This window comes from Protomyctophum bolini, assembly GCF_963924005.1.
Source record: "Protomyctophum bolini genome assembly, chromosome: 17".
NCBI classification, from domain to species: Eukaryota; Metazoa; Chordata; class Actinopteri; order Myctophiformes; family Myctophidae; genus Protomyctophum; species Protomyctophum bolini.
Genome location: NC_137878.1, coordinates 41908739 through 41936642, shown reverse-complemented (window position 1 = coordinate 41936642; position 27904 = coordinate 41908739). Strand labels below are relative to the sequence as shown.

Here is a 27904-nt window from a genome sequence, read left to right as displayed (position 1 = left end):
GCGCTATAGTATGCCGTACGATATGGGCTATAGCCCATGGTCCAAAATGATGAGAAACGAGGCTAACTTTTTTTTTTCAAATTTCAAAAAACATGGGCTATAACCCATCGTTTTTGTCATTTCGTCATTTTTTTCAAATCCTCAAAAATGATGAAAAACGGCGCGCTATAGTATGCCGTACGATATGGGCTATAGCCCATGGTCCAAAATGATGAGAAACGAGGCTAACTTTTTTTTTTCAAATTTCAAAAAAAATGGGCTATAACCCATCGTTTTTGTCATTTCGTCATTTTTTTCAAATCCTCAAAAATGATGAAAAACGGCGCGCTATAGTATGCCGTACGATATGGGCTATAGCCCATGGTCCAAAATGATGAGAAACGAGGCTAACTTTTTTTTTTCAAATTTCAAAAAACATGGGCTATAACCCATCGTTTTTGTCATTTCGTCATTTTTTTCAAATCCTCAAAAATGATGAAAAACGGCGCGCTATAGTATGCCGTACGATATGGGCTATAGCCCATGGTCCAAAATGATGAGAAACGAGGCTAACTTTTTTTTTTCAAATTTCAAAAAACATGGGCTATAACCCATCGTTTTTGTCATTTCGTCATTTTTTTCAAATCCTCAAAAATGATGAAAAACGGCGCGCTATAGTATGCCGTACGATATGGGCTATAGCCCATGGTCCAAAATGATGAGAAACGAGGCTAACTTTTTTTTTTCAAATTTCAAAAAAAATGGGCTATAACCCATCGTTTTTGTCATTTCGTCATTTTTTTATAATCCTCAAAAATGATGAAAAACGGCGCGCTATAGTATGCCGTACGATATGGGCTATAGCCCATGGTCCAAAATGATGAGAAACGAGGCTAACTTTTTTTTTTCAAATTTCAAAAAACATGGGCTATAACCCATCGTTTTTATCATTTCGTCATTTTTTTCAAATCCTCAAAAATGATGAAAAACGGCGCGCTATAGTATGCCGTACGATATGGGCTATAGCCCATGGTCCAAAATGTAGAGAAACGAGGCTAACTTTTTTTTTTCAAATTTCAAAAAACATGGGCTATAACCCATCGTTTTTGTCATTTCGTCATTTTTTTCAAATCCTCAAAAATGATGAAAAACAGCGCGCTATAGTATGCCGTACGATATGGGCTATAGCCCATAGTCCAAAATGATGAGAAACGAGGCTAACTTTTTTTTTTCAAATTTCAAAAAACATGGGATATAACCCATCGTTTTTGTCATTTCGTCATTTTTTTCAAATCCTCAAAAATGATGAAAAACGGCGCGCTATAGTATGCCGTACGATATGGGCTATAGCCCATGGTCCAAAATGATGAGAAACGAGGCTAACTTTTTTTTTTCAAATTTCAAAAAACATGGGCTATAACCCATCGTTTTTGTCATTTCGTCATTTTTTTCAAATCCTCAAAAATGATGAAAAACGGCGCGCTATAGTATGCCGTACGATATGGGCTATAGCCCATGGTCCAAAATGATGAGAAACGAGGCTAACTTTTTTTTTTCAAATTTCAAAAAACATGGGCTATAACCCATCGTTTTTGTCATTTCGTCATTTTTTTCAAATCCTCAAAAATGATGAAAAACGGCGCGCTATAGTATGCCGTACGATATGGGCTATAGCCCATGGTCCAAAATGATGAGAAACGAGGCTAACTTTTTTTTTTCAAATTTCAAAAAACATGGGCTATAACCCATCGTTTTTGTCATTTCGTCATTTTTTTCAAATCCTCAAAAATGATGAAAAACGGCGCGCTATAGTATGCCGTACGATATGGGCTATAGCCCATGGTCCAAAATGATGAGAAACGAGGCTAACTTTTTTTTTTCAAATTTCAAAAAAAATGGGCTATAACCCATCGTTTTTGTCATTTCGTCATTTTTTTATAATCCTCAAAAATGATGAAAAACGGCGCGCTATAGTATGCCGTACGATATGGGCTATAGCCCATGGTCCAAAATGATGAGAAACGAGGCTAACTTTTTTTTTTCAAATTTCAAAAAACATGGGCTATAACCCATCGTTTTTATCATTTCGTCATTTTTTTCAAATCCTCAAAAATGATGAAAAACGGCGCGCTATAGTATGCCGTACGATATGGGCTATAGCCCATGGTCCAAAATGTAGAGAAACGAGGCTAACTTTTTTTTTTCAAATTTCAAAAAACATGGGCTATAACCCATCGTTTTTGTCATTTCGTCATTTTTTTCAAATCCTCAAAAATGATGAAAAACAGCGCGCTATAGTATGCCGTACGATATGGGCTATAGCCCATAGTCCAAAATGATGAGAAACGAGGCTAACTTTTTTTTTTCAAATTTCAAAAAACATGGGATATAACCCATCGTTTTTGTCATTTCGTCATTTTTTTCAAATCCTCAAAAATGATGAAAAACGGCGCGCTATAGTATGCCGTACGATATGGGCTATAGCCCATGGTCCAAAATGATGAGAAACGAGGCTAACTTTTTTTTTTCAAATTTCAAAAAACATGGGCTATAACCCATCGTTTTTGTCATTTCGTCATTTTTTTCAAATCCTCAAAAATGATGAAAAACTGCGCGCTATAGTATGCCGTACGATATGGGCTATAGCCCATGGTCCAAAATGATGAGAAACGAGGCTAACTTTTTTTTTTCAAATTTCAAAAAACATGGGCTATAACCCATCGTTTTTGTCATTGTCATTTTTTTCAAATCCTCAAAAATGATGAAAAACGGCGCGCTATAGTATGCCGTACGATATGGGCTATAGCCCATGGTCCAAAATGATGAGAAACGAGGCTAACTTTTTTTTTCAAAATTTCAAAAAACATGGGCTATAACCCATCGTTTTTGTCATTTCGTCATTTTTTTCAAATCCTCAAAAATGATGAAAAACGGCGCGCTATAGTATGCCGTACGATATGGGCTATAGCCCATGGTCAAAAATGATGAGAAACGAGGCTAACTTTTTTTTTTCAAATTTCAAAAAACATGGGCTATAACCCATCGTTTTTGTCATTTCGTCATTTTTTTCAAATCCTCAAAAATGATGAAAAACTGCGCGCTATAGTATGCCGTACGATATGGGCTATAGCCCATGGTCCAAAATGATGAGAAACGAGGCTAACTTTTTTTTTTCAAATTTCAAAAAACATGGGCTATAACCCATCGTTTTTGTCATTGTCATTTTTTTCAAATCCTCAAAAATGATGAAAAACGGCGCGCTATAGTATGCCGTACGATATGGGCTATAGCCCATGGTCCAAAATGATGAGAAACGAGGCTAACTTTTTTTTTCAAAATTTCAAAAAACATGGGCTATAACCCATCGTTTTTGTCATTTCGTCATTTTTTTCAAATCCTCAAAAATGATGAAAAACGGCGCGCTATAGTATGCCGTACGATATGGGCTATAGCCCATGGTCAAAAATGATGAGAAACGAGGCTAACTTTTTTTTTTTCAAATTTCAAAAAACATGGGCTATAACCCATCGTTTTTGTCATTTCGTCATTTTTTTCAAATCCTCAAAAATGATGAAAAACGGCGCGCTATAGTATGCCGTACGATATGGGCTATAGCCCATGGTCCAAAATGATGAGAAACGAGGCTAACTTTTTTTTTTTCAAATTTCAAAAACATGGGCTATAACCCATCGTTTTTGTCATTTCGTCATTTTTTTCAAATCCTCAAAAATGATGAAAAACGGCGCGCTATAGTATGCCGTACGATATGGGCTATAGCCCATGGTCCAAAATGATGAGAAACGAGGCTAACTTTTTTTTTTCAAATTTCAAAAAACATGGGCTATAACCCATCGTTTTTGTCATTTCGTCATTTTTTTCAAATCCTCAAAAATGATGAAAAACGGCGCGCTATAGTATGCCGTACGATATGGGCTATAGCCCATGGTCCAAAATGATGAGAAACGAGGCTAACTTTTTTTTTTCAAATTTCAAAAAACATGGGCTATAACCCATCGTTTTTGTCATTTCGTCATTTTTTTCAAATCCTCAAAAATGATGAAAAACGGCGCGCTATAGTATGCCATACGATATGGGCTATAGCCCATGGTCCAAAATGATGAGAAACAAGGCTAACTTTTTTTTTTCAAATTTCAAAAAACATGGGCTATAACCCATCGTTTTTGTCATTTCGTCATTTTTTTCAAATCCTCAAAAATGATGAAAAACGGCGCGCTATAGTATGCCGTACGATATAGGCTATAGCCCATGGTCCAAAATGATGAGAAACGAGGCTAACTTTTTTTTTTCAAATTTCAAAAAACATGGGCTATAACCCATCGTTTTTGTCATTTCGTCATTTTTTTTCAAATCCTCAAAAATGATGAAAAACGGCGCGCTATAGTATGCCGTACGATATGGGCTATAGCCCATGGTCCAAAATGATGAGAAACGAGGCTAACTTTTTTTTTTCAAATTAAAAAAAACATGGGCTATAACCCATCGTTTTTGTCATTTCGTCATTTTTTTCAAATCCTCAAAAATGATGAAAAACGGCGCGCTATAGTATGCCGTACGATATGGGCTATAGCCCATGGTCCAAAATGATGAGTAACGAGGCTAACTTTTTTTTTTTCAAATTTCAAAAAACATGGGCTATAACCCATCGTTTTTGTCATTTCGTCATTTTTTTCAAATCCTCAAAAATGATGAAAAACGGCGCGCTATAGTATGCCGTACGATATGGGCTATAGCTCATGGTCCAAAATGATGAGAAACGAGGCTAACTTTTTTTTTTCAAATTTTAAAAAACATGGGCTATAACCCATCGTTTTTGTCATTTCGTAATTTTTTTCAAATCCTCAAAAATGATGAAAAACGGCGCGCTATAGTATGCCGTACGATATGGGCTATAGCCCATGGTCCAAAATGATGAGAAACGAGGATAACTTTTTTTTCCAAAATTTCAAAAACATGGGCTATAACCCATCGTTTTTGTCATTTCGTCATTTTTTTCAAATCCTCAAAAATGATGAAAAACGGCGCGCTATAGTATGCCGTACGATATGGGCTATAGCCCATGGTCCAAAATGATGAGAAACGAGGCTAATTTTTTTTTCAAAATTTCAAAAAACATGGGCTATAACCCATCGTTTTTGTCATTTCGTCATTTTTTTCAAATCCTCAAAAATGATGAAAAACGGCGCGCTATAGTATGCCGTACGATATGGGCTATAGCCCATGGTCCAAAATGATGAGAAACGAGGCTAATTTTTGAAAAAACATGGGCTATAACCCATCGTTTTTGTCATTTTGTCATTTTTTTCAAATCCTCAAAAATGATGAAAAACGGCGCGCTATAGTATGCCGTACGATATGGGCTATAGCCCATGGTCCAAAATGATGAGAAAAAAGCTAACTTTTTTTTTTCAAATTTCAAAAAACATGGGCTATAACCCATCGTTTTTGTCATTTCGTCATTTTTTTCAAATCCTCAAAAATGATGAAAAACAGCGCGCTATAGTATGCCGTACGATATGGGCTATAGCCCATGGTCCAAAATGATGAGAAACGAGGCTAACTTTTTTTTTTCAAATTTCAAAAAACATGGGCTATAACCCATCGTTTTTGTCATTTCGTCATTTTTTTCAAATCCTCAAAAATGATGAAAAACGGCGCGCTATAGTATGCCGTACGATATGGGCTATAGCCCATGGTCCAAAATGATGAGAAACGAGGCTAACTTTTTTTTTTCAAATTTCAAAAAACATGGGCTATAACCCATCGTTTTTGTCATTTCGTCATTTTTTTCAAATCCTCAAAAATGATGAAAAACGGCGCGCTATAGTATGCCGTACGATATGGGCTATAGCCCATGGTCCAAAATGATGAGAAACGAGGCTAACTTTTTTTTTTCAAATTTTAAAAAACATGGGCTATAACCCATCGTTTTTGTCATTTCGTCATTTTTTTCAAATCCTCAAAAATGATGAAAAACGGCGCGCTATAGTATGCCGTACGATATGGGCTATAGCCCATGGTCCAAAATGATGAGAAACGAGGCTAACTTTTTTTTTTCAAATTTTAAAAAACATGGGCTATAACCCATCGTTTTTGTCATTTCGTAATTTTTTTCAAATCCTCAAAAATGATGAAAAACGGCGCGCTATAGTATGCCGTACGATATGGGCTATAGCCCATGGTCCAAAATGATGAGAAACGAGGATAACTTTTTTTTCCAAAATTTCAAAAACATGGGCTATAACCCATCGTTTTTGTCATTTCGTCATTTTTTTCAAATCCTCAAAAATGATGAAAAACGGCGCGCTATAGTATGCCGTACGATATGGGCTATAGCCCATGGTCCAAAATGATGAGAAACGAGGCTAATTTTTTTTTCAAAATTTCAAAAAACATGGGCTATAACCCATCGTTTTTGTCATTTCGTCATTTTTTTCAAATCATCAAAAATGATGAAAAATGGCGCGCTATAGTATGCCGTACGATATGGGCTATAGCCCATGGTCCAAAATGATGAGAAACGAGGCTAACTTTTTTTTTCAAAATTTCAAAAAACATGGGCTATAACCCATCGTTTTTGTCATTTTGTCATTTTTTTCAAATCCTCAAAAATGATGAAAAACGGCGCGCTATAGTATGCCGTACGATATGGGCTATAGCCCATGGTCCAAAATGATGAGAAAAAAGCTAACTTTTTTTTTTCAAATTTCAAAAAACATGGGCTATAACCCATCGTTTTTGTCATTTCGTCATTTTTTTCAAATCCTCAAAAATGATGAAAAACAGCGCGCTATAGTATGCCGTACGATATGGGCTATAGCCCATGGTCCAAAATGATGAGAAACGAGGCTAACTTTTTTTTTTCAAATTTCAAAAAACATGGGCTATAACCCATCGTTTTTGTCATTTCGTCATTTTTTTCAAATCCTCAAAAATGATGAAAAACGGCGCGCTATAGTATGCCGTACGATATGGGCTATAGCCCATGGTCCAAAATGATGAGAAACGAGGCTAACTTTTTTTTTTCAAATTTCAAAAAACATGGGCTATAACCCATCGTTTTTGTCATTTCGTCATTTTTTTCAAATCCTCAAAAATGATGAAAAACGGCGCGCTATAGTATGCCGTACGATATGGGCTATAGCCCATGGTCCAAAATGATGAGAAACGAGGCTAACTTTTTTTTTTTCAAATTTCAAAAAACATGGGCTATAACCCATCGTTTTTGTCATTTCGTCATTTTTTTCAAATCCTCAAAAATGATGAAAAACGGCGAGCTATAGTATGCCGTACGATATGGGCTATAGCCCATGGTCCAAAATGATGAGAAACGAGGCTAACTTTTTTTTTTCAAATTTCAAAAAACATGGGCTATAACCCATCGTTTTTGTCATTTCGTAATTTTTTTCAAATCCTCAAAAATGATGAAAAACGGCGCGCTATAGTATGCCGTACGATATGGGCTATAGCCCATGGTCCAAAATGATGAGAAACGAGGCTAACTTTTTTTTTTCAAATTTCAAAAAACATGGGCTATAACCCATCGTTTTTGTCATTTCGTCATTTTTTTCAAATCCTCAAAAATGATGAAAAACGGCGCGCTATAGTATGCCGTACGATATGGGCTATAGCCCATGGTCCAAAATGATGAGAAACGAGGCTAACTTTTTTTTTTTCAAATTTCAAAAAACATGGGCTATAACCCATCGTTTTTGTCATTTCGTCATTTTTTTCAAATCCTCAAAAATGATGAAAAACGGCGCGCTATAGTATGCCGTACGATATGGGCTATAGCCCATGGTCCAAAATGATGAGAAACGAGGCTAACTTTTTTTTTTCAAATTTCAAAAAACATGGGCTATAACCCATCGTTTTTGTCATTTCGTCATTTTTTTCAAATCCTCAAAAATGATGAAAAACGGCGCGCTATAGTATGCCGTACGATATGGGCTATAGCCCATGGTCCAAAATGATGAGAAACGAGGCTAACTTTTTTTTTTTCAAATTTCAAAAAACATGGGCTATAACCCATCGTTTTTGTCATTTCGTCATTTTTTTCAAATCCTCAAAAATGATGAAAAACGGCGCGCTATAGTATGCCGTACGATATGGGCTATAGCCCATGGTCCAAAATGATGAGAAACGAGGCTAACTTTTTTTTTTCAAACATGGGCTATAACCTATCGTTTTTGTCATTTCGTCATTTTTTTCAAATCCTCAAAAATGATGAAAAACGGCGCGCTATAGTATGCCGTACGATATGGGCTATAGCCCATGGTCCAAAATGATGAGAAACGAGGCTAACTTTTTTTTTTCAAATTTAAAAAAACATGGGCTATAACCCATCGTTTTTGTCATTTCGTCATTTTTTTCAAATCCTCAAAAATGATGAAAAACGGCGCGCTATAGTATGCCGTACGATATGGGCTATAGCCCATGGTCCAAAATGATGAGAAACGAGGCTAACTTTTTTTTTTCAAATTTCAAAAAACATGGGCTATAACCCATCGTTTTTGTCATTTCGTCATTTTTTTCAAATCCTCAAAAATGATGAAAAACGGCGCGCTATAGTATGCCGTACGATATGGGCTATAGCCCATGGTCCAAAATTATGAGAAACGAGGCTAACTTTTTTTTTTCAAATTTCAAAAAACATGGGCTATAACCCATCGTTTTTGTCATTTCGTCATTTTTTTCAAATCCTCAAAAATGATGAAAAACGGCGCGCTATAGTATGCCGTACGATATGGGCTATAGCCCATGGTCCAAAATGATGAGAAACGAGGCTAACTTTTTTTTTTCAAATTTCAAAAAACATGGGCTATAACCCATCGTTTTTGTCATTTCGTCATTTTTTTCAAATCCTCAAAAATGATAAAAAACGGCGCGCTATAGTATGCCGTACGATATGGGCTATAGCCCATGGTCCAAAATGATGAGAAACGAGGCTAACTTTTTTTTTTCAAATTTCAAAAAACATGGGCTATAACCCATCGTTTTTGTCATTTCGTCATTTTTTTAAAATCCTCAAAAATGATGAAAAACGGCGCGCTATAGTATGCCGTACGATATGGGCTATAGCCCATGGTCCAAAATGATGAGAAACGAGGCTAACTTTTTTTTTTCAAATTTCAAAAAACATGGGCTATAACCCATCGTTTTTATCATTTCGTCATTTTTTTCAAATCCTCAAAAATGATGAAAAACGGCGCGCTATAGTATGCCGTACGATATGGGCTATAGCCCATGGTCCAAAATGTAGAGAAACGAGGCTAACTTTTTTTTTTCAAATTTCAAAAAACATGGGCTATAACCCATCGTTTTTGCCATTTCGTCATTTTTTTCAAATCCTCAAAAATGATGAAAAACAGCGCGCTATAGTATGCCGTACGATATGGGCTATAGCCCATAGTCCAAAATGATGAGAAACGAGGCTAACTTTTTTTTTTCAAATTTCAAAAAACATGGGATATAACCCATCGTTTTTGTCATTTCGTCATTTTTTTCAAATCCTCAAAAATGATGAAAAACGGCGCGCTATAGTATGCCGTACGATATGGGCTATAGCCCATGGTCCAAAATGATGAGAAACGAGGCTAACTTTTTTTTTTCAAATTTCAAAAAACATGGGCTATAACCCATCGTTTTTGTCATTTCGTCATTTTTTTCAAATCCTCAAAAATGATGAAAAACGGCGCGCTATAGTATGCCGTACGATATGGGCTATAGCCCATGGTCCAAAATGATGAGAAACGAGGCTAACTTTTTTTTTTCAAATTTCAAAAAACATGGGCTATAACCCATCGTTTTTGTCATTGTCATTTTTTTCAAATCCTCAAAAATGATGAAAAACGGCGCGCTATAGTATGCCGTACGATATGGGCTATAGCCCATGGTCCAAAATGATGAGAAACGAGGCTAACTTTTTTTTTCAAAATTTCAAAAAACATGGGCTATAACCCATCGTTTTTGTCATTTCGTCATTTTTTTCAAATCCTCAAAAATGATGAAAAACGGCGCGCTATAGTATGCCGTACGATATGGGCTATAGCCCATGGTCAAAAATGATGAGAAACGAGGCTAACTTTTTTTTTTTCAAATTTCAAAAAACATGGGCTATAACCCATCGTTTTTGTCATTTCGTCATTTTTTTCAAATCCTCAAAAATGATGAAAAACGGCGCGCTATAGTATGCCGTACGATATGGGCTATAGCCCATGGTCCAAAATGATGAGAAACGAGGCTAACTTTTTTTTTTTTCAAATTTCAAAAACATGGGCTATAACCCATCGTTTTTGTCATTTCGTCATTTTTTTCAAATCCTCAAAAATGATGAAAAACGGCGCGCTATAGTATGCCGTACGATATGGGCTATAGCCCATGGTCCAAAATGATGAGAAACGAGGCTAACTTTTTTTTTCAAAATTTCAAAAAACATGGGCTATAACCCATCGTTTTTGTCATTTCGTCATTTTTTTCAAATCCTCAAAAATGATGAAAAACGGCGCGCTATAGTATGCCGTACGATATGGGCTATAGCCCATGGTCCAAAATGATGAGAAACGAGGCTAACTTTTTTTTTTTCAAATTTCAAAAAACATGGGCTATCGTTTTTGTCATTTCGTCATTTTTTTCAAATCCTCAAAAATGATGAAAAACGGCGCGCTATAGTATGCCGTACGATATGGGCTATAGCCCATGGTCCAAAATGATGAGAAACGAGGCTAACTTTTTTTTTTCAAATTTCAAAAAACATGGGCTATAACCCATCGTTTTTGTCATTTCGTCATTTTTTTCAAATCCTCAAAAATGATGAAAAACGGCGCGCTATAGTATGCCGTACGATATGGGCTATAGCCCATGGTCCAAAATTATGAGAAACGAGGCTAACTTTTTTTTTTCAAATTTCAAAAAACATGGGCTATAACCCATCGTTTTTGTCATTTCGTCATTTTTTTAAAATCCTCAAAAATGATGAAAAACGGCGCGCTATAGTATGCCGTACGATATGGGCTATAGCCCATGGTCCAAAATGATGAGAAACGAGGCTAACTTTTTTTTTTCAAATTTCAAAAAACATGGGCTATAACCCATTGTTTTTATCATTTCGTCATTTTTTTCAAATCCTCAAAAATGATGAAAAACGGCACGCTATAGTATGCCGTACGATATGGGCTATAGCCCATGGTCCAAAATGATGAGAAACGAGGCTAACTTTTTTTTTTCAAATTTCAAAAAACATGGGCTATAACCCATCGTTTTTGTCATTTCGTCATTTTTTTCAAATCCTCAAAAATGATGAAAAACAGCGCGCTATAGTATGCCGTACGATATGGGCTATAGCCCATAGTCCAAAATGATGAGAAACGAGGCTAACTTTTTTTTTTCAAATTTCAAAAAACATGGGATATAACCCATCGTTTTTGTCATTTCGTCATTTTTTTCAAATCCTCAAAAATGATGAAAAACGGCGCGCTATAGTATGCCGTACGATATGGGCTATAGCCCATGGTCCAAAATGATGAGAAACGAGGCTAACTTTTTTTTTTCAAATTTCAAAAAACATGGGCTATAACCCATCGTTTTTGTCATTGTCATTTTTTTCAAATCCTCAAAAATGATGAAAAACGGCGCGCTATAGTATGCCGTACGATATGGGCTATAGCCCACGGTCCAAAATGATGAGAAACGAGGCTAACTTTTTTTTTCAAAATTTCAAAAAACATGGGCTATAACCCATCGTTTTTGTCATTTCGTCATTTTTTTCAAATCCTCAAAAATGATGAAAAACGGCGCGCTATAGTATGCCGTACGATATGGGCTATAGCCCATGGTCCAAAATGATGAGAAACGAGGCTAACTTTTTTTTTTTCAAATTTCAAAAAACATGGGCTATCGTTTTTGTCATTTCGTCATTTTTTTCAAATCCTCAAAAATGATGAAAAACGGCGCGCTATAGTATGCCGTACGATATGGGCTATAGCCCATGGTCCAAAATGATGAGAAACGAGGCTAACTTTTTTTTTTCAAATTTCAAAAAACATGGGCTATAACCCATCGTTTTTGTCATTTCGTCATTTTTTTCAAATCCTCAAAAATGATGAAAAACAGCGCGCTATAGTATGCCGTACGATATGGGCTATAGCCCATAGTCCAAAATGATGAGAAACGAGGCTAACTTTTTTTTTTCAAATTTCAAAAAACATGGGATATAACCCATCGTTTTTGTCATTTCGTCATTTTTTTCAAATCCTCAAAAATGATGAAAAACGGCGCGCTATAGTATGCCGTACGATATGGGCTATAGCCCATGGTCCAAAATGATGAGAAACGAGGCTAACTTTTTTTTTTCAAATTTCAAAAAACATGGGCTATAACCCATCGTTTTTGTCATTGTCATTTTTTTCAAATCCTCAAAAATGATGAAAAACGGCGCGCTATAGTATGCCGTACGATATGGGCTATAGCCCACGGTCCAAAATGATGAGAAACGAGGCTAACTTTTTTTTTCAAAATTTCAAAAAACATGGGCTATAACCCATCGTTTTTGTCATTTCGTCATTTTTTTCAAATCCTCAAAAATGATGAAAAACGGCGCGCTATAGTATGCCGTACGATATGGGCTATAGCCCATGGTCCAAAATGATGAGAAACGAGGCTAACTTTTTTTTTTTCAAATTTCAAAAAACATGGGCTATCGTTTTTGTCATTTCGTCATTTTTTTCAAATCCTCAAAAATGATGAAAAACGGCGCGCTATAGTATGCCGTACGATATGGGCTATAGCCCATGGTCCAAAATGATGAGAAACGAGGCTAACTTTTTTTTTTCAAATTTCAAAAAACATGGGCTATAACCCATCGTTTTTGTCATTTCGTCATTTTTTTCAAATCCTCAAAAATGATGAAAAACGGCGCGCTATAGTATGCCGTACGATATGGGCTATAGCCCATGGTCCAAAATTATGAGAAACGAGGCTAACTTTTTTTTTTCAAATTTCAAAAAACATGGGCTATAACCCATCGTTTTTGTCATTTCGTCATTTTTTTAAAATCCTCAAAAATGATGAAAAACGGCGCGCTATAGTATGCCGTACGATATGGGCTATAGCCCATGGTCCAAAATGATGAGAAACGAGGCTAACTTTTTTTTTTCAAATTTCAAAAAACATGGGCTATAACCCATTGTTTTTATCATTTCGTCATTTTTTTCAAATCCTCAAAAATGATGAAAAACGGCACGCTATAGTATGCCGTACGATATGGGCTATAGCCCATGGTCCAAAATGATGAGAAACGAGGCTAACTTTTTTTTTTCAAATTTCAAAAAACATGGGCTATAACCCATCGTTTTTGTCATTTCGTCATTTTTTTCAAATCCTCAAAAATGATGAAAAACAGCGCGCTATAGTATGCCGTACGATATGGGCTATAGCCCATAGTCCAAAATGATGAGAAACGAGGCTAACTTTTTTTTTTCAAATTTCAAAAAACATGGGATATAACCCATCGTTTTTGTCATTTCGTCATTTTTTTCAAATCCTCAAAAATGATGAAAAACGGCGCGCTATAGTATGCCGTACGATATGGGCTATAGCCCATGGTCCAAAATGATGAGAAACGAGGCTAACTTTTTTTTTTCAAATTTCAAAAAACATGGGCTATAACCCATCGTTTTTGTCATTGTCATTTTTTTCAAATCCTCAAAAATGATGAAAAACGGCGCGCTATAGTATGCCGTACGATATGGGCTATAGCCCACGGTCCAAAATGATGAGAAACGAGGCTAACTTTTTTTTTCAAAATTTCAAAAAACATGGGCTATAACCCATCGTTTTTGTCATTTCGTCATTTTTTTCAAATCCTCAAAAATGATGAAAAACGGCGCGCTATAGTATGCCGTACGATATGGGCTATAGCCCATGGTCCAAAATGATGAGAAACGAGGCTAACTTTTTTTTTTTCAAATTTCAAAAAACATGGGCTATAACCCATCGTTTTTGTCATTTTGTCATTTTTTTTAAATCCTCAAAAATGATGAAAAACGGCGCGCTATAGTATGCCGTACGATATGGGCTATAGCCCATGGTCCAAAATGATGAGAAACGAGGCTAACTTTTTTTTTTCAAATTTCAAAAAACATGGGCTATAACCCATCGTTTTTGTCATTTCGTCATTTTTTTCAAATCCTCAAAAATGATGAAAAACGGCGCGCTATAGTATGCCGTACGATATGGGCTATAGCCCATGGTCCAAAATTATGAGAAACGAGGCTAACTTTTTTTTTTCAAATTTCAAAAAACATGGGCTATAACCCATCGTTTTTGTCATTTTGTCATTTTTTTCAAATCCTCAAAAATGATGAAAAACGGCGCGCTATAGTATGCCGTACGATATGGGCTATAGCCCATGGTCCAAAATGATGAGAAACGAGGATAAATGCTAATGTTTCTCATCCTCCGGACACTGGACAGGACACTCCTTTAAAAAAAACATCCGGAGAACACAAAATCCAAGGTCAACACCCACAGCCGTGAAATAAATGTTTACACACCTCATTCAAGTTGCAGGCAGGCTAGCCGTCTACCTTGATCTCCGTCCTAAGAAAGAAAGACAGAAAAAGAAACACACGCATTTAGAAACGACTTAAACCCTCTATCTTTAACAAAAACAATTCTGGACAGGAATCCTGTATTGCAGGGGTGCCCACATTTACAGTGTGATCTACCAGTAGATCACAAAGGCTGTGCCGGTATAGACCACATGGCATGCCCCTGTATATAATCTATCACTTGAATTAAGGTGACTTGATTGATTGACAGCTCAAATATTGCACACAAACATCAGTAGCTGTTATTGTGACAGTAATAATTGCTATAGTGTGTATTCAGTGACAGTGTTACAGTACTGTACTGTACTGTACTGTACAGTAATAATTGCTATAGTGTGTATTCAGTGACAGTGTGTTCAGTAACAGTTTGTTATATTCCTGTCTCTCCAGCTCTTTAACCCATTCTGACCTGAGATCAGATTCATACGAGGTTTCCACTGGACACACACTGGTCTGATTAACTCATTGCACACTGATTAACCCAAGCCAGTGCAGTGATGCCAAAACTGGAGTAATATGTTCTCTCATCTTAGTTCTAGTTAAAACTCTGGCTGCTGCATTTTGGACAAGTTGTAATCTGTCAGTTGTTTTCTTAGGCAGTCCTGAAAAAAGTGCATTGCAGTAATCAAGCCGAGAAAAAACAAAGGCGTGGATTAGCGTTTTTGCATCGTAGAAGGACAAATAGGCTCTGATTCGTGCAATATTTCTAAGGTGAAAAAAGGCAATCTTGGTAACATGATTAATGTGTGAATTAAAATTCAATTCAGAATCAATAATAACCCCCAGGTTCTTTACTGTACTGTTACTTTCTACAGTCAGGTTACCAAGTCTGCTTATTATTGATTATTTCTGCTCACTAGAACCGATTATGAGAACTTCTGTCTTATCCTCATTTAGCTTGAGAAAGTTCTCACTCATCCAACATTTGATGCTAGACAGACAGGTCAACATTATAGTGCTGTCTAACTCTACATAACAATGCAATTATAGTGCTGTCTACATAACATGCTATAAACTTACTGCATGTTGTACCATATTATACTTTTGAGTAACGTTTGCACATTGCACGTCGAACATATTTGAAGGAGATACAATGGGCGAGCCATTTTCTTTTAGGACTTTGAATAGACAACTCGACAACTCGCCTCCACTGCTCGCAAAGTGCTTTCCGGACAATGATGTGTGGCCTTGACCGATCACTCTTTCTATTTTCTAAAGCCTTTGATTTTGTACGACAAATAGTTTTCGAAGAATCCAACAAGCTCACAACGCGTCGCACTATGACGCGCGGTGACCTTGTAGATTAACCCATTCTGACCTGAGATCAGATTCATACGAGGTTTCCACTGGACACACACTGGTCTGATTAACCCATTCTGACCTGAGATCAGATTCTAAAAATGTTTCAACAGCTAAAGCATAACATGATGCTAACACCATAATGGGTTAACTCTTTTCAGAGCCCAACACCCACCAAACAAACTGGATCTCTTCTCCACCCGTCCATCCCTATAATATTTTTGTCTAGTTTTCATCTGTTGACGAAATTGCCAGTATACTTCGCCATAGTGTGGAAAAACGTGTTCTTCATTTCACTGCGTCTTTAAGGCCTTTTAACTCTGTTGAAGTATTCGACTTCCAATCAAACTGTTCATAAAGTATTCAACCAATCAAACTGTTGAAGTGTTCGACTTCGGCTATATTTCCGTCAGAGTTACCCATGTAGAAATGTCAGTGTCTGCCCCTTCTAACTAACGTTCACTGCACATCTAATAATGTCGTATCAACCCTGTTCAACATGCTTGTTGTTTATTTCCCAAGTGAGAAACAGACCGGAAGCTCACCAGTGTTGTTTTCGTCGACTAAAACTAAGACAAAAAATGTTCGTCGACTACCTTTTTCCACTGACAAAAACGAATGGAAACTAAATGAAAACTAAGCTATAAAACTAAGACTAAATATACTGACAATTTCATCAACGAATAAAAACTAGACTAAAATGTTAGGCAGGGACAAGTGGACAAGAGATCCAGTATAAGTCATTTTACTCTTGGTTGCATTCTGAAAATAGCCGATCTACAAGCTCACAACGCGTCGCAACGCGACACGTTGTGAGCTTGTAGATCGGCTATTTTCAGCATGTGTAAAAACACTCATTACGACGGCATCAAGGCCCACAAAACACTTAAAATCTTATGACATTTAGTCGACTAAAACTAGAGTAACACTGAGACATTTCCAGGTGACTAAAATGTGACTAAAACTAAATGAAGTGTCAGTCCAAAGACTATGACTAAAATAAACTAAAATAGAAATTTGCTGCCAAAAACAACACTGCTGCCTACTAGTCCTAGTCTGGTGTACTTGTGCCCCCTCTTGGCCAGGCCCTGTAACTACAATTTTGTACATGCCTACAATTTACAATTTACAATTTAGGCATTTAGCAGACGCTCTTAATCCAGAGCGACTTACATTAAGCAAGAACAAAAAAGCATGGGAATACATCACATAAAGACATTTATCATGAAACATGCGTAAGCTAAGAAAGTAACAGTGGAATATCTATAATGAAACTATACATATAAGCTATACATCTATACTACTATGCTACACATATGTACTATGACGTGCTATGACTACATACAATGCACTTATGCTGTCTACATAACATGCTATAAGTCTGTATCAAATGCTATCTAAGTCTACAGAATTGCTATCTAATTGCTGCCTAGTAGTACAACCACAACATAACAATTTCTATTACGTCTTTTTTGATATTTTATTCGGTTTACTTGTTGCTGCAATGCTGTGAGAGGAAAGTAAAATATGTTTACCCTTCTGGAAGTAAAATGGAATGTAACAATACAAAGTAAAAAAAAAAACTAATTGACCATGTCATTCACACGGACAATTTCTATGATTCCAGAAGTCTGTACCTCAGAGCAGAGTCTCCAACACCCAGCCTTCTGTCTGTGAAGAGTGACACGTCTGATGGATATAAAAATAGGATCCATCTTTTATCATGATAACTTTGAAAGGACTGTATGATTAAGAAAACATTGTAAATCTATACCTTCGATAGCTCAGCAGGGAGACCAATTAAATACCGTGCTGTATTTACCTTAAAATGAGTGAATAGCCCTTTAAATGACCATCACTGTACCAAAAATAGAAACATACCTTAAAAAATGATTTGGAGGCAGATGAAATAAAGTTCGGAGAGAGTTTAAGGTTTAACCATTATTTTAGTAGGTATAAAGTCAATTTACATGAAGAATGTGCTACATGGTTCAGATAATAGTATTTTCATCAATATATTTTAGAATAATCAATTGTTGATTCCAAAAGAACCCAAAGGTGAACTGAACTTCCGAACTGAACTCCGGACCTGAACTCCGGACCTGAACTCCCCTTCACAGTATTTGTTCCAGGCTAAATACTGCAGATCACGTCAGATTTGTTGATATAATGTTCATTGGCTGTAGATGTTTCATGTCCGCCATGTCAGATGACAAGACCAGTGTTGGCGCTCTTTCATTAGTGCAACGCCTAGATGATGAGGATGGCGTAGCGACGCAGAGTTCATCTTCCTTGGTTCAGTCATTGATGCCCATTGAAGCCTGGAGAGCGCCTATAGGCAGGCGTTGCCAGGCAACCTGTAGATAACTTTCCCTGCACTGTACTTTCGGCAGAGAAAGAACGCTCCCTGACTCGGTGAGCAGCTATCTCACTCGGCCAAGGTCATATGCATGTAGACTCCAACCATAATAGACACTTCATTATTGCACGTTTGTGGCTGGTGGCAGACAACATGGAGACTGAATAAGGAGTCAACAAGATATTAAATGGGACAGATGAAAACATATTTTGGCCATAAACCTGAATGACATGACATTTAGGATGATTAGGAACAACGCTGTATGAACAGGCAGTAGGTCAAGCGTAAAACGATGATCTGGAGCATAAGGTGACAATATGAATGATCCGGCCTGGGTCAAAGTTCAGGAGAATATGAGAATATGAGACATTGACCACTGGACATTAGTTTGTAAACAGATAAGACCCATTTTATCTATCAACGTCTATGGGAAAACCTCCTCTTAACTTCAGTAATGAACCTGGACCTCCTGATAAACAGTATGTCAATCCACCTGTACAATATACACACTATACCAGTGGTAACCAACCTTTTCAAGCCCAAGAGCCCATTTTATTCCCAATTGTAAGCCAAGATCTACCACTAAAACATGTTAGAAAAAAGTTTAAAAACACTTGTTTTTTTGCTATTTCTGACAGGCTCAATGCATGTGCACACATCCACACAAAGACTAAAGCTTAAATTAGAATAAATACTTATAGTAAGTTATATTATCAATGTCAAATAATATTAGGACAAATGTATTAGAAATAAAAAATATTAGGACAGAAATACAAATAAACTTCTTTGTTGAGTTTTTTTTAAATAAAACAAAATGCAAAGGACATGAATTGCTTTTACAGCACAATATTTTGTTTCTCATTTCAATGAATATTCACATTGGCAGATGTTCAAATGACATAGGCATAACATGACCATATATATTTGCACAGATATGGTGACATACTCTCAGGGTCAGCCCACCTTTAATGAGACTGCTGTGACTGCACTTTATCTGCAAGCGTTTTGAAATCTGGTTCATATTTAGTGATTGCCAGTCTGAGGGTGTCATTAAGATGTGAGTCAGTCATACAAGTTCATGATAGCGTCCCCGACACGTTGAATACTAAACTTATTTGTAAAGTTAGAACGCCAACTTTTAACCAAACGTGGGAGAAAACACTGTGCACGGCTGCACACACAAATAAAGAGTGCACTCGCGCACGCACATGACGGATTATTATCGATCAAAACAATCCTTAGCGTCGCTTACAAAAGCATGTGTTGCACAGCATGAATGATAAGTAATCACCGACCTGGCTGGATAAATATCAGTGGTCCAGATCCATTGTGTGACCTGCTTAACGAGCAACGGTAGGCAGCCGAGTAAGTTACCAGCTTAGTAAATTAATAGTCTACTGTAGCTGTGTGTTCTTGCTTAATGTAAGTCGCTCTGGATTAAGAGCGTCTGCTAAATGCCTAAATTGTAAATTGTAAATTGTGTGTCAGATGTTCTGTGTGAAGTAGACAAAGCCAAGGAGAATGTTACAATTTAATTCACAATCGAGCATCTTGCCCTGCATCGAATATCCCATGATAGAACAGCAGGATAAAAACGGATAGTCTGTCTATCATGCATGCATCCATGAGCTAAGCGTCAAGCCCTGTCTAGGAACCATGCACTTCCTTCAAAACTGTGGCTTTCTTGTTCCAATAGTTAGAATCTTCAACTCTCACTGTACACGTCATGTTTTGACAGCGGCACTAAACATTTTGACACATTGTCATAGTGATATTCATGCTGTGCAACACATGCTTTTAAGAGACGCTAAGGATTGTTTTGATCGATAATAATCCGTCGTGCGTGTGCGAGTGCACTCTTTATTTGTGCGTGGAGCCGTGCACAGTGTTTCTCCCACGTTTGGTTAAAAGTTGGCGTTCGAACTTTACAAATAGGTTTAGTATTCAACGTGTCGGGGACGCCATCATGCTGCGTTCACTCTGACGCTGTGCTGCCTGCGAGGGAACAACAGACACACAGGACACAGCACATGAGCACAGAGTGCTAAAAGGGGGCGGGCCGAGGGCGGTGCGGTGGAAGCAGGGGGAACAGATCTTCAAGCTAAAATGCATCGAGCCTCTACACGTTGTTAGCTTGTAGATCTGCTCTTTTTTGCGAACGACATTCTGCTGTGATGTCTGGCTGCCCGTCAGCCTGACACTTCGGGATCGACTTGAAAGGTACCGGTAGCTCGCAAACCCCTGGTTGGTTACCCCTGCACTATACAATATACACACTATAACACTGTACACTATAACACTATACAATATACACTATAACACTATACAATATAAGCTATAACACTATACAATATACACTATAACACTGTGCAAGTGGTGTTGTCTATTCCACACTCCACTCCTCTAAATACTCTTTATATCTAGATAACTAGACAGATATTTTCAGTTAACTTCCATGACAGTGAACTGTATCATTTGTACTGATAATCTCTTATTTAATCTGCATTTACAGACTTGCTGGCTGTAAACGCTCTCAGCTCTAATCCTTCCCATTTGAGAGAACTGGACCTCAGTAAAAACGACCTGCAGGACTCAGGACTAGTGGAGCTGCTCTGTGCTTCACTGAAGAGCCCACACTGTGGACTGGAAGTTCTAAAGTAAGATACATTTACCACTTTTATTATGATCACTTCTGTTTTATTTAGGGCCTGGACTAATTGCGATTAATTTAGATGAATTAACTACAGAACAATTAATCACGATTAACTACAGATAAATTAATCGCACCTTTTTTTTCACCGCGGAACGTTTCTCACTAGTACTGAAAACTGGAAATAATAAAATATCACCCCATTTTGTGTTGCCTAGAACTGGAGGTCTGACAAAAAACAGTAACAATATGAAGTAAGTACAGCTTTGTGATGTCACTGAGATGTACTTGTTAGTTGTTACCGTTACTACATTTTTTTCAGGCCTCCAGTTCTAGGCAAAACAGAATGGGGTGACTTTTTATTATTATTTCCACAACAGGTATATTAATGACAGTAAAAATGAGTGGTATCCTGTAGTCACTATTCATTGATTCACTGGGATACCAAAAAACATAAAAAAAAGGTTTCTCGCTGTTCTCAGGTTGAATATTGATATGCGATTAAAATGCGATTAATCTAGATTAATTAACTACAAAGCCTCTGATTAATTAGATTTTTTTTTTAATCGAGTCCCAGCTCTAGTAAAATTATACGCTTTTTGAGAAAAGGCATGCAGAAGCGCCGAATGTATGACCTGACTCAACGCACCCTCCAATACTCCCAACTGTACCCGTGTAGATTTAAAATAATGTTCCAAGGCAAACCCGTATTCTTCTCCTGACCCGAAGACGCCGACATTCCTTCCCGGTGTCCCGGTGAGATCTCCATATCACCCCGCCGGTGATAAACTTCATTTTCTCTCTCCATCTCGTCATGTAAGGCCCATCTATACTTTCCCCACATGAACTTGCCTAGTTGCATACAGATCGCTTATCAGTACTGTGGTCCCGAGACGTAAAAATGACTTTTTTTGTTGTATTAGTTTGTTATAAAACAGCGTGTTGCTGTCGAACGCCGGAGGCCGCCATCTTTGTTTATGCCGTAAATCGTCTTGCGGTGAAGTTAGTTCCTGTGCTGCGAACTGTCGTGAAATACTGCGACATCTGAGTACTGCGTTCTGAAAAGATCTATAGGCAAGTTGCAAAAACTCTGCCGAAGGGGATAAATACTATACTCGGGACCTTTCTTAGAGACCCCACATTTATTTAAATGGTTTTGGTTTCTATCCTCTCATTATTTATTTATCGACGATTGTCATTATTATTATTACTATTCGTTTTATGTTATTTTTGTTAAGAAAACCACCAGTAAACGTTGAAACTATTTGCTCCAGAGCTATCCCCTGATATATTCATTTTGCAGACTGAGTTCTGCTAGATGCTGAGCTCCGTGTGTGTGTGTGTGTGTGTGTGTGTGCGTGTGTGTGTGTGTGTGTGTGTGCGTGCGCGCGTTTGTGTGTGCGTGCGCGCGTGTGTCTCGTGCGCTGCTCTTCCCACCATCAGCCCAGCTCAATGTCTTCTATTCTTATGCATACTCATGGTCATAATGTCATTTTTATTTCTATAATCAAACTATGAAAGGTTTACATATATTTATACATGTTAATTAATATCAGGAGCCCGTTCCTAAAAACTAACCTTTTAAGGGCCTGGGTAAGGGTTGCACCTTTGAGGTGCTGTGGTACCAAGAGGTGCATGCACAAAGAAACCTGTTCAATGAGGTATAATGGTTATACATTTCGGACGAAAGCACAATAAAGACACTATACAAAAACTGTTACTTTATTGTGGACAAAACCATAAAGCACTATATATTAAACACTTGTTTTACAACAGGGTCCACTGAGTTCAATTCATCATAATGGGCTCTATGCAGCCAAAACTGTAACGTAATGTATAGGTATAGGCTATGTTATAATTTGTACCAGACTGAAGACTGATCTCTAGGGGCAAGGCATTCCATTATATGAAGGTTGGTATAGGAACATCCGAACATGTCAACCAGAATAACCTACATACGTTTCAATATGTCTCCACAGCGAGGCTGCAGCATACTATCCTACTGGTAGGCAGAAACATGTCAACCAGAATAACCCGTTCTGAGTGAAACGCCTCCCTATATGCACTGGCCCTAGACAAACCTGTTAGCCTAACTGTGAACAATTAACACCACACTGTGTGTGTGTGTGTGTGTGTGTGTGTGTGTGTGTGTGTGTGTGTGTTCACCCACAACACCAGAGGGAGTGCAACAAACCATGTACAACCCAGATTCGGCACGAACAGGGGACTAAATTATTTTCGCTCCTATGTCACCAAAATGTGGAACGCCCCACCAACAGTCATTAAGACATGTGAATCCCTTGACTCCTTCAAAACCGCTCTCAAAGGGCACCTACGGACGGCTGCAATTCGAAACTGGCCCCCGTAAAATCTGAATCCCCTCCCCCCACCACCCCCCCCCCTTTTCCCCCTCACTGTATACGTTTCTTTTCCCTTTTTGCTTCCTTTATGATGAATTCCTGTTCTGTTCTTTAACTATATAGAAAAGTGTCTATTTGTACGTAAAGTGTCTAAATGTTTTGATGAATTGAACATGGTGGACCCTGTTGTAAACAAGTGTATAATGCTTAATTGGGTCGTCCACTCACAGTTAACAGTCTTTGTATTGAGTTTGTACTGTAATTCTGCACTGTTAATAAATATTTCAATCAATGTGTGTGTGTGTGTGTGTGTGTGTGTGTGTGTGTGTGTGTGTGTGTGTGTGTGTGCGCGCGCGCACGGTGGGTGGGGTTTCGCATATAGGCCTATCGTCTGAGGCTGAGCACTTTAAATTTGGTTTAAAACACGGAACTCTGCAGTTGTCCATTTAGATTGTGGACAACTAGTTGGACACAGACAACTGACCACTCTAGAGTCGTCTGGACTCCATTTAGATTGGGGACACTTGGACACAGACAACTGACCACTCAGAGTCTGGACTCCATTTAGATTGGGGACACTTGGACACAGACAACTGACCACTATACCTGGACTCCATTTAGCCTCGTCTGGATGAAAGCCTACAGATTAATATCGGGTAAGTGTTTTTTATCACTTTGGAACTGTGCCGTTTTTACAGTGTTTATACAATGGCAGAAAGAATCCATCGATTTGTTTAGTTTTTTCACATGCCGTAGAATCATATTACACATTTCAGACGAAATCACAATAAATATAGTAAACTGCTACTTTATTGTGGACAAAACCATAAAGCACTATATATTAAACACTATATAAACACTTGTTTTGCAACAGGGTCCACCGTGTTCAATTCATCATAATGGGCTCTATGCAGCCTATATACCCTTGACTATATAGAACTAGAAGTGTCTATTTGTACGTCTCTAATTCTAAATGTTTTAATGAATTGAACATGGTGGACCCTCTTAATTGTAAACAAGTGCAATGCTTAATTGGGTCGTCCACTCACAGTTAACAGTCTTTGTATTGAGTTTGTGCTTGAAATGTAGGCTATACTGTAATTCTAAATAAAATAAAACACTTTCGTTCGTCAGAAGCCATTCATTCAACTGTCAACGTACGGTCGTGATTTTGTAGGAATACATTTCAGTTCTTTAAACCACACTATTTAATTTGATAATGTGATGGCGTAGTTTTTCATAGTTAGTATTATTTGTGTTGCGACGTTGACATGACGAAATGAGTTAGAAACGTCTTAAATCTCTTAAAAACGAGACTTCTCGAGTTGTTATCGGTGTTGCCATGTCCGCTTGTTATAAGTGGCTTTGGTCTTGTTTTTGTAAGTGGCTTAAAAATATTGACAGTATTGCAGGTTGTGTTTCTTTTGGGCTTGTTTCTAAAGTGTAGTTGCTTATTTGTTCCCTGATGTTGTTTAAACCTGTGATTCTGCTCAAACATTGTCATAAAGCCAAGGACCCCCGTGTATTTGTGCACACGGACCCCCATCTGAGAAAAGTTTTGTGCCAGTTTTTTATTTTTTATTTGTACAAAACAAAAGCTATTTTGGAAAACATCTGATCTGCAAGCTCACTGCGACACATTGTGAGCTTGTAGATCTGCTATTCTCAAGCAGCTGCCGATGTATAGTATATAAATATTAAGTATTGTAGACAGTACAGCTCATTTGTGGAGTGGCTTCTTTTCATAGACCTGATTGCTTATTGCTCTCACCCAATCTGGCAACACCGGTTGTTACGCTGCTGTGTGTAACAGCAGGAGGCGAGAGGAAGGTGTTGCCACATATTGTTTGAGAGAAATAATATTTTTTGTTTTATACAAATAAAAAATGAAAACACTGGCACAGAACATTCTTCAGAAGCTTGTGCACAAATACACGGGGGTCCTTCATGACAATGTTTGATCAGAATCACAGGTTTAAACAACATTAGGGAACAAGCCATAATGCAACCTACACAACTAAACTACCAATATTTTCAAGCAACTTTACCCGAAAAAGATAAGAAAAAAAAACACCCCTCCCCACTCCTCTCATTCCGACATTCTCTACCTCTGGCGAAACCGCCCCTAACCCCCCCCCCTCTCTGTCTCTCTCTCTCTCTCTCTCTCTCTCTCTCTCTCTCTCTCTCTCTCTCTCTCTCTCTCTCTCTCTCTCTCTCTCTCTCTCTCTCTCTCTCTCTTTTGGAATTTTGGCCAAAATGGCCGGGAATAGGCTAAGAATAGAGCAAAAACACACCCGTGTGAACAGAGTGGTGCAACTCCCCTCTCCCAGCTTTTTGTAAACAGAGCATAATTATGTCACATTGCATGATCCTTATATATGTTATGGTAGGCCTATAATATGAAGCTGCATGTTATGGTAGACCTATAATATTAATATTTTTTTAAACAAATAGCATTTTTTGCACTTGACCTGTTAACTGTTAAGGAACATCTTCTTGTGACAACAATATAAGTTGGAAAGCGGCTGTGTGTGCGTGCGCCGTGCGGGCGTGTCCGCACATTGTGTAAATACAGCAAACATTGACTGTTGTCTGGTGTATTGTGACTATGTGATCTTGACAGGTTTAATACAGAGCAGAGATGAGTCTCCGTGAGGAGAGAGAGGAGGAGGGAGCTGACAAACATCTCCTCCACAGAGCAGAGATGAGACGCCGTGAGGAGAGAGAGGAGGAGGGAGCTGACAAACATCTCGTCCACAGAGCAGAGATGAGTCTCCGTGAGGAGAGAGAGGAGGAGGGAGCTGACAAACATCTCGTCCACAGAGCAGAGATGAGTCTCCGTGAGGAGAGAGAGGAGGAGGGAGCTGACAAACATCTCGTCCACAGACCAGAGATGAGTCTCCGTGAGGAGAGACAGGAGGAGGGAGCTGACAAACATCTCGTCCACAGAGCAGAGATGAGTCTCCGTGAGGAGAGAGAGGAGGAGGGAGCTGACAAACATCTCGTCCACAGAGCAGAGATGAGTCTCCGTGAGGAGAGAGAGGAGGAGGGAGCTGACAAACATCTCCTCCACAGAGCAGAGATGAGTCTCCGTGAGGAGAGAGAGGAGGAGGGAGCTGACAAACATCTCGTCCACAGACCAGTGTCTCCAACAACCAGCTACATGTCTATGAAGAGTGACTCGTCTATACCTCTACCTCCTGACTTCAGTAATGAACCTGGACCTCCTGATGCTAAGTATGTGAATGCACCTATAAATACACTATAATATGTGTACAGTATTTGTGTACATTATGCAACATATATGTGTAAAATATAACCTGTTATTGTACTGTATATTTAGTAAGATTGTATGGTTTCTATTATTTTATTGATATTTTATTTTATTTACTTGTCATGCAATGGCAAGAGACGAAACAAAAAACTTGTTAGAAAGCCTTTAACTAACTTTTTCATTCACACAAACATTTATGTTATTCCAGACGTCTGTACCACAGAGCAGAGTCTCCAACTCCCAGCCTTCTGTCTGTGAAGAGTGACTGGTCTAAAGGACCTCCTCCTAACTTCAATGAACCTGGACCTCCAGATACACAGTATGTCAATCCTAACTGTACAATGTACACTAAGAGTATACAATATTATACACTAACACACTGTTACGTGTGGAATTTATCATTTGAACATACAGTCTGTTGTGCCAGAAAAGTGTGTGTGTGTGTGTGTCTGTCTGTAATTGTAAATTGTAATTGTCTGTCTGTCTGTGACAACTCAGTGTGCCAGTTTTTTTTATCAATATAATTTTGTAGCCCAAGCCAAAGCATGACTTTGCCTAGGGCCTATATATATTCTTTATATTTGTATATGATTTAGAATGATTTAGCCTTTTGTGTGAACACGTGCCTTGCCTAGCCGAATAGGACTGTATTTTAACATGAATCATAATAAGGTTGGAACTTGAGAGCCAAATATTTTCTGAGGAGGTTCTGCTTGTTGTAAAAAGGTTGATTTAACCATATTTCTGTTGTCCTTTTCTTAATTTCATAAGCTCAACATTCTTGTCTGGTTATCAATGGTAAAATGTGTTTCATCTAATTAAATAGAGTTTAGCTTAAAAGTAACTGAAAGTAACCCCGTTACTCTAAATTCTGGTACTCGGATTACGTTACTGACTACAACTTTTTGCAAGTAACTTGTAACTGTAGGAGATTACTTTTTAAAAGTAACCTTCCCAACCCTGTGCGTGTGTGCGTGTAACTGAAGTCAGTTTTGACGACTGAGAACTTACAGATATGTATTGAATTCATTGAATTCACATAATGATAAACATTTCTATGATTCCAGAAGTGTTCACCACAGAGCAGAGTCTCCAACAGACAGCGGTGTGTCTACCATGAGTGACTGGTCCAAAGGACCTCCTCCTAACTTCAATGAACCTGGACCTCCAGATACACAGTATGTCAATCCTCCTGTACAATATATACACTATAACGCTGTACAATATATACACTATAACACTGTACAATATACACACTATAACACTATACAATATACACTACAACACTATACAATATACACTATAACACTATACAATATACACTATAACACACTACAACTAGCCTAGGGATAGAAA

The 27904-nt window shown here is 37.9% G+C and overlaps 1 protein-coding gene across 1 annotated transcript in view; it reads right to left on the bottom strand.

The window, feature by feature from the left end:
* LOC308331795 (NACHT, LRR and PYD domains-containing protein 3-like) overlaps window positions 1-21722 on the bottom strand; it is a gene marked incomplete at both ends in the record, with an annotated part of 110416 nt that extends 88694 nt beyond the window's left edge. Inside the window, 2 exons of the mRNA XM_080787288.1 lie at window positions 20244-20259; window positions 21620-21722. Coding sequence (XP_080643414.1) covers window positions 20244-20259; window positions 21620-21722 — 119 coding nt within the window. The remainder of the gene's footprint in view (window positions 1-20243; window positions 20260-21619) is intronic.
* Window positions 21723-27904: the final 6182 nt, after the last annotated feature.